At 38.2% G+C, this 13,550-nt stretch overlaps 1 protein-coding gene across 2 annotated transcripts in view; it reads left to right on the top strand.

Moving 5' to 3' along the window:
• ATXN7L1 (ataxin 7 like 1) overlaps positions 1 to 13,550 on the top strand; it is a 120,746-nt gene that overhangs the window by 29,267 nt on the left and 77,929 nt on the right. The window contains exon 3 of one of the 2 annotated variants that reach the window (XM_076328550.1): positions 11,641 to 11,745. The exons of the other annotated variant lie outside the window; for it this stretch is intronic. Within the exon in view, the coding sequence (XP_076184665.1) occupies positions 11,641 to 11,745 (105 nt within the window). The remainder of the gene's footprint in view (positions 1 to 11,640; positions 11,746 to 13,550) is intronic. 2 annotated transcript variants of the gene reach the window in all.

Genomic DNA, 13,550 nt, shown 5'->3' with positions numbered 1-13,550 from the left:
GGAGAAAAATAAGGAAAAAATACTTTAGTACTTACCCTGACCCACTGTAAAGATCATCTGTAGTGCAGATGTACTGTTGTGTAGTTTACAGATGGGTTATTTTTTTTTTTTTTACTTGCACAACGGAAAGCTTCAAGTCTTTGCACTAAATCCATGTAGAAACCCTACTGGTTTGAAATCAAGTAATAGCATATCTACATATCTACATCATTAGTAAATACTTACTGATTATAGTGAACCCTTAGGATTATTGTGCTGTGATACAGAAGACAAATTGACAATAGCTTATGCTGTCTTCTCACCTCTTCAGCCAGCCACAATCAGAAGCGACATTTATGGTGAACTAAGAACTAAATAAATTTCTCTGGTCACTCTGGCTGTTCCTCAGCTGTTCTAATAACCTCACAAGAGCTCATTTTGTTCTCTGAGGTAGTTGGCTAGCAATTGTTGACTAAATTTGAACATTAAAAGATAATTGCAAGATTTGCTTTGGAGTAGAGAAAGACCTGCATTTCTCCAGAAAGACAATTCTTGCATTTTCATTTCTTTTAAAAAGTCTTAATTGGTGTCCTGTAAGGAAGAAGTGTCTTCTGTACATGGAACAGGTTCTTGGAGTAGATGTTGCTGCTGGTCCTACTGCAGGCCACTCTCATATGTGAGATCAAGTATTTTTAACTGTGTCAGGTTCTTCCAGCAGGCTTGGAAAGCTAAAGTCTTCCATATATGAAGTCAGGAGAGGGTGATAACAGTTGCAGCTCTTCCCCAGTTTCATGTCATGACAGCAAGATTGTACTTGGTGAATATCTTGTGTTACTACTAAGCTGAATTTAAACATGCTCGTTCTCAACCTTCTTTCTTTATCTTTTGTTTCAACTGCTGTGATCTGATCGCCATCCTCTGGACTAAGCTTTGCTGCTCATGTAAGTCTAGCACCAAATGGGATCAAACCAAGTGCTGACCAAGAAGCTCAGAAAGAACAAAGAGATCACTCTCGTAACAAAAGGGACAGGGAAGCTTTGTAGCAACCCAGATGTGAAGAGAAGCAGCAGACTGCTGTGCAGGGTGCAAGTGTTAGCAGTGTTCTTCCAACTAACTCTGCCTTCGGAGAGCAAGGTTTAGGCAAATCCAGGTCCACTGGACCATCTGTAACCTGCATTAATACAGGCTCTGTAATAAACCACAACACCTTGTATATAGACAACTTCCTGAAAGAATAGTTGCTCTCTGTTACTGTAAATAGGTATGTTTTCCCATCTGTCAAGCAGAGTTGTATCCTTCAAATTCTGCAGGTTTTGCTTTGAAGGACCTGAAAAGCCTTTTTTCCACTCCCTCAAACACCATCCGCCTTGTTGGCTGGAGTGGTGCCAGTCTTGGCAGTCTTTGAAATCACCTATGGATGGATACCAGTACAGCTGTAGAGGTATAAAGAAGACGGACTTCATCACAGATAAAAGGGAAGCAGTCTCCTTCCCCATTAGCATTCTTAGCCAGACTCCTGGTGCTAGACTATCAAAAAGTTAGATCAATGGTAGGAGTATTTGAATGGCCCATCTTTCCAGCAAAAGATTCCCTAATTGTCACCGATACTGTTTTCACGTTTGGCTCTAGATAGACTAATATATTTGGATTTTCAGGACTCTAATGACTTGCAGAAGTCCAATATGCTTTTCTGAAGCCCATTAATGTCTCAGGCTTCAACAAGGGTTGCTCACTCCACTAATGAAGGACAGCAATACCAAGCTATTGCCCTGCGGCAATCATCAGCTGTTGTAATACCAAAGGTGAAAGCTGAGAAGGGGTCCCAGGTACCCTCTGCATAGCCTGAGTACTTCTGTAGCCTAGAAATATAAGGAATACTGAGGAAAAAAATTAAAAAGACCCCATACATTTCAACCAGCATTTGATATCTCCAGATCTTCACCTTACTGCTTCTGCAGGACCAGTATGTTCATGTTGTTTCCTTGCCTCTTTAGTGTCTTTGGCTAGGCATCAGCAAGCTTAACCGTCTTATGGCAGAAAATCAAAAGCTGAAACACTGTGTATTTCTGTGAGTTACTGTAGTTAACTCACAGACCTGACATCTCTTCCTGAGTCAAGATGTGCTCTCCCAGCAGAGAAGCTGACAGAGTCCACCTGCTGGAGAAGTCTCTGAGAAAGTGTGTATGTGGTGCAACTCTCTAACTGTTCTTAAAGGTCAAACATCTAATTCAGGAGAGCCATACATCAATCTGAGCTGAAATTTAGTCCCATCGTCCATGAAGGACACTACTTGTGCTGACAAGTCTCATTTGCAGCGAGACTTCTCTTGATACATGTTCAAGGAAGAAAGAATTGTTCTGTTGCTGTATAGTGGTTCATGGAGACTCTCTAGTCAAGGTGCGTGATGTTCACTTTGAATTATGAGGGAAATGAAGATGATTTCCCGCTCTTCCTCCCCCTGTGCCTGCCCATGGGAAGCTGAGAAATCGGAAGTCTAATGCAGAAACTGATAATCCCCCTGCACATTCTCTATCCTTTGTATGCACACCTGTGTGCAGCCACGCTCACTCTCCAAGGTTTTTGATAGAGATATATGTGAGCATCTAAGAGAAATCCACCGTTTCTGCAGGGTAAGAAACTCCTGATCAGGACTTCTTTGCCGTGCTCTCCATACTCAGGAGTCTGGGAATGGTTATGCTATGTGTTCTACAAATGGGATGTCACCTCTGCTTCTGGATAAGGAGTGCATAGTCTGGATCCTTATAAATAATGTACCTTTTAATGTTTCCTTGCCATCAGTAATTTAATTTTTGCTGTCATTTAATAATACTGTTGCTGTCCTGAAGATTTCCAGACATAAGCAAGATGAAATTTGTAGCTGGAGGTGATATCTTTAATTAGATTAACTGTAGCTAGTAGGGAAAATAGAGACATTTTGGGGCACACATCTCCTTAAAGCCCAAAAGCCAGATCTAACTGTTTACCTGTTGGTCTAATTGAAGATACTGTCTACATTTACATGACTCTTCTAGCTTGCTTTTAAACACATGAAAGCCTATTTCTTCCTTGTATTTTGCTCACCTTGATTTTTGAGGCAAGTTATTTAACTGATGTTGGAAGGTTTGGGTTTTTTTTTCCTTTTGTTTCTGTCTTTGGACCTTAATATGCTTAACTAGTATCTATTTTACCACATAACAGGATTTTCTTCCAGGTATTGACTTTATGCAATTTTATAATAGTACATATTGTAAGCAGTTGCTCTAGTTCCTGGAATATGTTGTTATATGTAAAATGGGAGGCAGCTTAAAATCCAGGTTCATGAGGAGGATGCTCCTTGAGATAATTTCCCTGAAGTGTAATCTAATCATTAAAGAGAAATGTAAGAACAGTTATAGTTTTGTAGGCAGTAGTTTGATGTTACCAGAGTTGTTACAATTGCCTCATGTTCATATGTTATGATTACACTTACCTAGTTAAAACTAAACATTGTGTAATTGAATGATGTCCATGTCAGTTACAAGCATGGGTTTTATTGCCTGTCACGCTGCTAAACTGTCTTTTGCCCTTGCCTTTCAGCCCTGTTCCACTCTCCAAATTCTTCCATGCGGACTTGCAAGAGAAGGGCTAGTGCAAAGCATTGCCAAGACAGCAAACGGTCTGTCTTTGCTCTAGCTGGTCCTTTCCAGGACCATCCCCTGTCACTCCAGCCCTGGGCTGCAGCGGCCAAAAGCAAATGTTCACTAAACTTTATTAATATATTTTAGCAGCTTTAATGTTTGTATTTGCCCCATAGCTTAAACTCTGATGATAAAAAATTAAAGCATTAACCAAAATTCTCACAACCATCCAAACAGACCTCAGTGGTATATGACCCTCTCTTAATGCGCACTGGTTTCTTAGTAGTATTACCTACACCCTTCACATCAGAAATGAGGAGGCTCTTTAGCTGAAGGACAGGCAGGAAAGCCAGTGTGTTCAGGAGCTGAAAAGGTAGAAGTTAACCTGTCTGGTTATATTGCACAAAATAACTGAAAAGTTAAATGGTGAAGTGGGAACCTGGTTTTAAAGACTAGTTCAGTAATCTGAAGTGTTAGAAACATAAAGAATTATGTAAAAGGAGATTATATGCTTCTGAATGTTTTTATACAGTACAAATCAATAAATTTGTTTACTGCTGTCTTTAACTGAGAGACGAGTAGCTTTATTTTTACAAAGCTTCTTTTGGAGCCAAGTGTCTTCCTTAAATATTGCACAGATACCTGTGTGATAGGTTTTAGCACGAGCTAGAGAGGCACTGCTGCTGCACAGCAGTTTTTACTGGTCTTGGTCCTGTTGGTCCTCCTGCTCTCCAGTTCTGGGCTCAGCATTTCCTTCCCCTCCATTACACTAGCGGTAGCATTCATCAGGTTCTGCCGTGGGGCAGCTCAAGGAATTAAACTGTCAGAAAACCTTTTCCTGTTTTGTTTTGTCCTTCCTCTTGTTACTTTGCTCCTGGTTCAGAGTTGTCTTGAATTTGACTCCTTGTGTAATCAGTTAATTGATGGTACAAGCACAAGGGAGGGGCAGGAATATGAAGCTTGGAGTCGAAAAGGACCATACCAGTGCCTAACTTTTGATGAGTTTAAATTCTTGTGGAACTGCAGCCTGACTTACTATTGGAAGAGAAAATTGCAAAACAACGTTTATTTTGAGTGTCATACGGTGTTCTAGAAAGAAGATTGTTACAGAAGAAATTAAATGCCTTTGCAAACACAAAAGAGTAGCTGAGCACTTTACTAGTTATTCGGTGTTGGAGGCTGTACTTTATCTGAGTTGTGTACAGAGATACACAACAGTAAAGACTCCGTACGCAGATGAGCTGTCTTCTGCCTACTCCAGGAGGTAAGGGGCCGTGTGCCTCCATATAAGCAAGTTTTAAGAAGTAGTTTTTTCAAGGAGGAAAAATGTACATTAGCTACTGTCATATCATCTAGATATCTTAAGATGTGAAAAGCTGGGATTTCTTGGTGTCATAAGTATGCAGCATACTTTCTAGACCTGTGAGTTTGGTGTTTCTCTTCCAGTATTCTTGCAATGCATTAATCTGGTAGCCCAGGCAATTCTGGTCCTGCGTTGCTGAATTATTTTAGACTGGGATGGCAAATAGCCTACATAAATTTAATAAAAGTCTTCAGAATTGTGGAAGAAAAGCTTTGTCACATTTTCCCGTTTGTTTCTTTTTTCTTTTTTTTTTTTTTATGTATAGTGTCTTATGCAAAATAGTAACGTCAGTGATGTGTAGCTTACTTTATAATCCCTTCCAAACAGATTGTTGTTACGAAAGGTATGCAGATACTATTAATCCACAATATTTGCTTAGATCGCTAATTCCTAATGATGAACTTTTTGGGTTTTCTTTTGTTATGAGTCTTCAGGAATGGAAGGCACCACTTCCATCTTCAATACGGTTTCAAAATGCCTAGATAAGGCAGGGTAGTACAAAATCTTTCCGAGTCATTGGGGGTAGTATTTCCTGTATAAACTATAATTAATGAAAAATTCCCAACATTCTTTAGGATTGCCAGCATCCTCATGATTGCTCTAACCTGGGAGGCAGCATACCATTCGAAGTTACTGGTCTGGTTTAAAGGTGTCGTCACCTTGACTCTTTACCATGCTGACTCTTGTTAAGTCTATTTGCTGTTTTTTCCCTGCAGTTTTTTTTTTCTTCGTCACTGTTGTGTTTCATTTATTATTGCTGTTGTTGAAAAGTCCAGTATTTCTGTTTTCTTCTCAATAATCGCTTGATTTTTTAGCATGCAGAATCTTCGGGTCCTTGTATTAACTCCCAAAGGACATCAGTCAGGACTTATGACAATAGTGTTTGGCCCTATGTTAGTTCTGTCCTGAATATTTTAATTTCACTTTTTCCTCAATTCCATGGTTATTTCAGCCATGACCTCCATTTTTCCATCAGAAAAGAAATGCGTTTGAGCATTACTTTGTGGTACTGACCCTGAAGTTAGCTATGATTTGAGCAGGGACTTGGAGTAAATGACATCAAGCAATCTCTTTCAGCTTAAATTATTCTGTGATTAATTGCAACTGTGACTCTGGCATTTTCAGAGGTAAAATGCAGTTTATACTGGCTAACTAATTACTGAAGCAACTTACTGTTTTTTGTGTAAAAAAGGAAAACTAAAGGAAAACCATACTTGGGGGAGAATAAAGCTGATGTTAAATGGAAAGGGTGTGACATTTATTTCTAAGATAAGACTATCCTGTCTATGCAAGCATGTTTAACTGCTGTCTGAGTAATACCCTGAAGATGTCTTTATATTGTTTCAGTTTCAAGTTTCAATTCACTGTTCAAATTACTTAGTTTTTTAAGTAATATCAAATGCAAAAGTAATCTAATGCACTGAAAGATTTTGTACGTTCCTCTATTTTTTAATGACGGATGGATTTGTCACTTCTGTGGAACAAGAGGGAAATACTGAGCACATTTCTAGACACAGAGTTTGAAAATCTGTATCTCCAGGAGCGGGAAAAACTGCATGGGTTTGGTTTTGTCCATTGCCATTTTTTCCGTTGCCTTTTTTTTTTTTTTTTTTGGTAGCTTTTCTTTGTTAGTTTTAAACCAGTGTGTCTTGAATAGTCTTTCTCCCCTCCTCCCTCCCCTTCTCTCTCTTTACACATAAACATCACTAATATTTTTCAAAGCAGACTTTATGTGTACATTTAGTGGAGCAACTGATATATAAGAGAATGTTTAAAGTGTGTATAATTTATAGCAAAAGACCATCATTAAAAATTTAATTTCCCATGCAATATTGTGAGGTCTTACTGTTCGACAACCTTAATTCTGCAGTGGAAGAATGTTTTAGATTATTTCTAGCTTGTGTTTTATTATGCAGTTGGATGTAAATGATTATGAATTATATAGTAATAGAGAAGGAACTTCATAAGTCATCTGGCTTTGTTACTAAAAATAATTCCTTTGTGTGTGTTATTGGAGAAGATAAAAAGTTGTATCTGACACTTGCATTTTTGTGTTTGTGCCACAATTTGCAGAAGCAACATTTTCTTTTGTTTCTATGGTATTTGTGTTTTTAATGCACATTTTACCAAGCCGATGTCTTAAAAAACTATGTCATTTGGCTACAGCTGTCTTTTTATTTGCAAATGTTAGTAATATAAAAACTATAAGCAGAAGTTACATTTATTTTCCAAGCACCATAGCAAAGTATACACAAAGTAATATTTGGTTTAAGATTTTAATCTAGGAAAGTCATATTTCCTACAGTCAGCATTCACTGTCTCTGATTTCCACCTGTCTTGCATATTTTTCACATTATATGGGACACACTCGCATCCTGTTAGTCGAACAGCTCATTTTCAAGCAAGGCTTTTGTCAATGTACAGTATCAACAGACATGGCTGGCCAAAAGATTTCATTTTGAGGCAATGACGATTCAGTACTGTAAGGAGTGGAGTATATATAGATAACATTTCCGCAAAGCGTGTGGGTACTGGAAAATAAGTTATCTGTTCTTTCTTGCCATCAAGAGTCTACTTCAAATCTACTGAAAGCATCTTCCAGTAAAATGAGGTAACTATGATGGGGGCTGTGGGCTGCTGTTACTTACCGGAAGGGCTGGGCAGCTCTTTCTGTCTGAGACTTGTAGCTATCTGTATTTGCGCATAGGGAACAAGCAGATCACAGACTCTGGTAGAGATCGCCATGCCGGTCTGGGGTGAGTAATGCAGACCTCGGTCACTTTGTTTCCCTTTTAGGCGGGACCTAAGTTTTGGTAGAAAATAAAGACTCTTCACAGTCACTCTTCTGTCCCTCCCTGGGTTTTTTGTACTTTAATAATTATTTCAGTACTATTTGATAGTCTCTTACCTTATCCACCGATTATCTGCTGTCTTCTTCAGTGGTCTTACCTTTTTCCATGAAGAAGTCTTTCCTGAGCTAACTTTGGAGAGGGCCATTTTCTTCTCCAAAATTAACCTTTCCTGAAAAACGTATCACCATTGCTTCTGACTAAGCAGGCAGGGAGGTGTGATTGTTACCTTTAGAAGAGAAATTTTTTTTTTGAGAGGCCATTGTCTTTTTTGCTGCATGTGCAAGGTCTAGATTGTCAAATGGCTTTAATCTGATCTAAGAATGATACCAGTGTCCAGAATAACCCTTCAGTCCTGGTTGCTTTGAGTAGGACACGGTAGCATTGAACTATTCTTATTAAAAACAAGAAAACATGTATAAAAAGATACATAGTTGTTTATATTTTCTGCTTTCTTTCTCATTTCAAACTTTCCTTGCTTTCTTCATTGTAAATTCTCTGATCCAGATTGCATTTGTAATATTACTACGCCTAGTAAAGTGTGTCCCCAGTTGGAATTCCTGTTGAGACAATATTAATGCTTCGTACAGTTTTAATTAAAAAGTAATTTATATATACTGTGTATGTGCTTAGAAATCATGAGTTTAATCACAAAAATTGATTTGTGCCAATCTTGTTAACATCAATGAACTAACAGAGTTAGTTGAACCTGTTCGGACTTGATGAATTTTCCTCTCTTACGAACTCCCGCATAGTGAGGTTTTTAAGGAATCCAGTCTGAAATGTAGTGTTTAATTTAAGTTTTTTAGCTATTCTGATTCAATAATAACAATTTATTTGTGTAGTGTGATTCCTATTTCTGATTTCCAACCTGTGGTCTTGTGTCCTTGATATTCTGGGATTAATTTAAGTGGACTTTTGACAGGTAGCTGATAACTTTAATTCATATCAGAAGACTCACATTTACAATAGGCGCTTGCACCTCCACTGGGCTATTTCTAGGCATCTGCAAAATGAAAAAACTTCCAAAGTGCTGCTTCAGGACGTCACTTATTCTGCACCTATGCATCATTTTGATGCTGTGTTTCTCACAGCAGCGTTTTGGTGTGTTCTCCTACATGTCTGTGCAGTTTCTTTTGCATCTCAACTTCTGCCACCTCAGTATCATAAAAACTCAAATGCTGCTATTTACCGCTTAGGTGCAGTGCTGTTTACCAGGGTTGTGCAGCGAGCTCGCAGGTACCAGAACTTGTCCTTCACTGCTCTGTCTCCTTGACAGTGTCGGTGAAAACATAGATGAATTTGGATCCTATGAACTAACCTGATTTTCTTATTCCATCTATGGCCTTGGATAGATTTCTCCAGTATTAATACCTTATGTGTTTTTATAAGTTACTCCCTGCATCCAGACTTCATAAAAACTCAGACTCAGACCCAGCCGAACTTCATACGCCTCAGAGTTGGGCATGTTTTAAAGGCTAGTATACAGAGCTGTGAAGGTTAAATGGACTTAAATTTAAAAATGGAAAAAAGTTGGAACTTTTGTGTTTGTAAAGGGCAAAGTCTGTATGTTTTCATAACAAGATTGTCACCGGACCATTCAAACAGCAGAAAAAAATGTTTTAAGTTGTTGAGATGTTTTAACCATTTTTGAAATATTTCATAACTGTAATTAAATGCATGTTTTTGAGCTGAGACTTTGTGTCAAATTATACCTGGGAGAAATACTTCTTTCTGTGGAGTTTACAATGCTGTTAGTGGAAATCTGTAGGTTCTGATCAAAAATACCCTTGGCCAAGAATTGCCAACGTAAAGTGATTTTTTTAAGAACACTGACTTACCACATTAAAACAAGAAATAAAATAAACAGGCCAGATGTAGTGCTTGCTTAGGGTTTTGTTTGTTTTACTAGTAGGGAGGATTTGATTTAGTCTAACTGTGCAGTTTTGGCTTCATCAGTAGTAACACTAACTACACCAAGAAATTACCAAAGGAGTTTATACCTCACCACTGCTGTTCTTTTAAATTTAAGTTGAACGTGTTGATTGCATTCATCTGGCTGTAATGCATTTAAAGTCTTGGTTAGTCCAAGACTAGCACTGCAAAGGGGTCATGATTGGTTAACCTTTCAACTGGATTTCGTAGCCTGGTACAAGCAGTAACATAGGGAGAGGCTTTTGGTTTTCAGGGGGTAAAGGAACGATTCACATCGTATCAGACTATGAAATACCTGCGGGTTGGTGGTGCTGGTTTGTGCCCAAGGATGCTTGAACGAGCCTGTTTGGATCTACTTGTGATACTGCCTGAATTACCGTGAGAGGGTTGCCCCTGTTCCTCTGTGGGGTTTTCAGGGGCTGAAGACACTTTGCATTTCATCATGCCAAGTACTGACATCGTCAGCAGTGATGTTACTTACACAGTGGTACAGGCCAGGGCAGAATTACTTATAAAAATAGTTCTAGGGCCAAAATGTTTGCTTTGGTTAAGAACTAATGAAATAAGGTACCTGCTTGAGTCACTTTTTGAAAGAAATCACTATTTTTAAGGAAAAATATGACTTACTGGAGAAGTAGGATTTAGTTGTTGATGTTTATCAATCATGGGTGCTGTTGTGCATGTTTGTCTTCACTGAGGGTCTTCTCCTTTTTTCCTCCTGTTTAAAAGGTGCCAGATTGATATTTCAGTCTGAGTCAGAAGCCGCATTTGCAAGTTCTGTTATAGATTTCGGATGCTGCTGAATAACACTGGAATGCCATTTTATGACATCTTTAAATAAAGATGTCACTGCCCTGTTCTGAGAGGTAGTGCAATCTGTGCGGCCGATACTCGGCATGGGGTTACTAATGCAGCAACACCTTCGTTAACAACACTGGGCGTGGTGACATGATCACACCAAAGCACATAAAAGTGACTGGAGTTTCTGCCCTCTAAGCTGAGCTGCAGTGGATGAGTATGTGTGCTTGTTCTTAAGTTATAGCAATGCAGAGTGAAACAAGTTACCTCACTTGTAATGTTAGAGCTCTGAGGCCAGTAGTAATTTAAGCCTATTTTACTCTGTGTTTGTAATGGCTTAAGAATGTATGTATTGCATTATGTGTTTCAGGTGAGAGGGACAAGAGCCTGTCATCATCTGATTGTACCCATCTTTTGATTTCATGAAATTCCTCGTGCCATCACTGAGAAATACCTCATTAACCATCTTTGTCTCTTCCCAGAGTTTTTGCTGGGGAAACAAACAGCAGGGCATTTGAACTAGGAGGGACATTTGCACAGAAGCAGAATTTCATGTCACGACATCTGGTTCAAAACAGGGATGACGTTCCTGACTGTATCTTAAGCTGTAGGATCCTTGACCTTGGTTACTATAACTAGTATAGTAGTTATACTAGTTTTAAGCAGGAAACTTTCTCTAGCAATCTGTAGTAAAGCTTGGAATATTGTAACATGGAGCATAACCCGTGTGCCATGTTTTCTAAAAGGATCTTTAGGCAGAGATTTTAAAAGACATATTCTTTTACTGTTTCAACAGTTGACCGGTACAGAAATGCTTATTCCACTTCTTGGCAGTGAGTGTTAAGACAAAGGTGTTGCTGCCTGTGTTCTGACTCAGACTGAGGGATGAGGCTGCAGTATTAGTACAGGACCTTGAAACCCAGAAGAGGGGAAAAAATCTCTTTAACATAGTAAAAAGCTCTTATGGAGCAGTGTATAAATTTGCTTTGTATAAATTAATATAACAGTAGTGGCCCTGCAGTATTTTCAATTTTTTTTTCTTAATATATATTTAAAGCATAATTTCTAATTCTTGTATATATTTTTAACTTTCCCACAGATATGCACTTATTTGGCCATTATCCAGCTCATGATGATTTCTATCTTGTAGTGTGCAATATCTGCAATCAGGTAGTCAAGCCACAGGTTTTCCAGTCACACTGCGGTAAGTGAATGTTTTCTTTCCTGAATTACAGTGCCAAACTGGCGTATGGTTCTCTTAAGAATCATTGCATACGATCATGATAGAGGCATTGCGGATACACTTTTCTGGTTATCTTGTGTTCTTTCCACAGAAAATGCCAGCGATGCCTTCAAATAAGCATATTTCCTGTAGAGGAAGTTAAATTAGTTGGTCTAGAAGTTGAAGCTTTTCAAGTTGAAGTCGTTATACTAAATTAACCTATTACAACAAATAAATCCTGTTAGTTAGATACTAGCTAGGCTAAAACTATTATGGCCTAACATTGGATTGTCTTTTATCAAAGCTGCAAAGTGAGGGCTGTGATACTGATCTACGTTAACTAGAAGTTGGATGTTACGGATTGTTTTCTGATGGGATTTATGCATAGGTGTATACCTGGTTTATTTTTATATTTATCATAGGGTTTAATTTTTTTACATAACTGGCAGGTCGAGTCACATTTGTTAAGATTCTCTTGAAAAATGTTCATTTGAGAAGCTGCAGAAATGTGCAGATATTTATTTCTCAATTAGTATGACAACAGCAAGATGACAATTTTTGTGTTGATTATTTGTAAGCAGAACTACTTTAGTTAGAAATTTTTGCTATTGATTAACAAACTACTTTAAAATATTCTCTGAAAAACTTCATCCCAAGGTCTGGTTTATTTATTACTTATCCAGTGGTTTATTTGTTATTTGTCCAGTGGTTTGTTTCTGTGGGTTTTTGTGTTTGGTTTTTTGTTTTTTTTTTTTTTAAAGGATTGCAAAATGTGACTGGAATGGCTAGCTTTGCATGAGGTTTAATCAAATTAAGTTTAATCAAATTAATTTGAAGGTGATTGCATATTAATGAAAGGTAACTAGTACTGAGGATGGAATCAATTCAATACATTAAGAAAAAAAAAAAAGACCCAGCAAGATTTTCCTTGCCTACTTACAACAAATAAACTTCACAAATCCTGTGCCCCTTTCGGTCTTCTTGACAGCAAAGCAACGCAGTAAGGGGAAAATGTAAGTGGGATGAACAGAAAACATACAAGTTTATTTACTTTTAAAGAGATATTACCAAAATATTACCTTGGGTTTGTATGGATGGACTGCTAAAAGCCAACCAGGAGCAACTGTGTTCACATTGAAAGGCAGTTGTACGACTCACCACTATCTTTGGCCCAGATTGAAATAATTGAAAAAATGGTAATAGTGGAATATAGCATTTATATCCAGTGAATAAGAAAAGATCTGAAAGTATTAGTATAGTGGGAGAAGGACTTACTCATTAATGGTGGGGGCAGGTGTTAATTTCAGTGTTTTAACAAGCTGTCCTGCTATTTTTTTCAAAATTTGTTTCTTGCCCTTCGTCATATGTGGATGCTTCCTACCTAGCTTCAGGTATCTTAGGATTCTTTCAGTGACAGAAAAGCTTCTCTGCGTATGGTCATAGGTGCAGTGGGCACTATAAACATTGAACTGGTGCATTAATAAAAGATCCGCTACAGAGCCAAAGAACCTATATAACACCTTGCTGTAGCCTTCCATAGTTGTGCTGTTTCCTGGACATGACCTTCTGGTTTGGGGAGCAGTATGAAAGTTGGTCCGGTTTTCATGTAGGAGGCATGTAGAATGATTTTGCTTCTAGATGAGGGTAAAGTATTCCATGTTAGAAGGAGCTTTTTGAGCTCTTTGGAAGTAATGAGTTACCATCAGTGTTAGTGTGTTGCCTGTAAACTGCAAAGATCCTGTGAGTCACTCCTTTTTTCTTTTTCTCTTTTCTCTATTACTCCGTTA

Source organism: Aptenodytes patagonicus, chromosome 1 (assembly GCF_965638725.1).
Source record: "Aptenodytes patagonicus chromosome 1, bAptPat1.pri.cur, whole genome shotgun sequence".
NCBI classification, from domain to species: domain Eukaryota; kingdom Metazoa; phylum Chordata; class Aves; order Sphenisciformes; family Spheniscidae; genus Aptenodytes; species Aptenodytes patagonicus.
The sequence above is the reverse complement of the archived record's forward strand: the minus strand, read 5'-3'. Positions and strand labels throughout refer to the sequence as shown.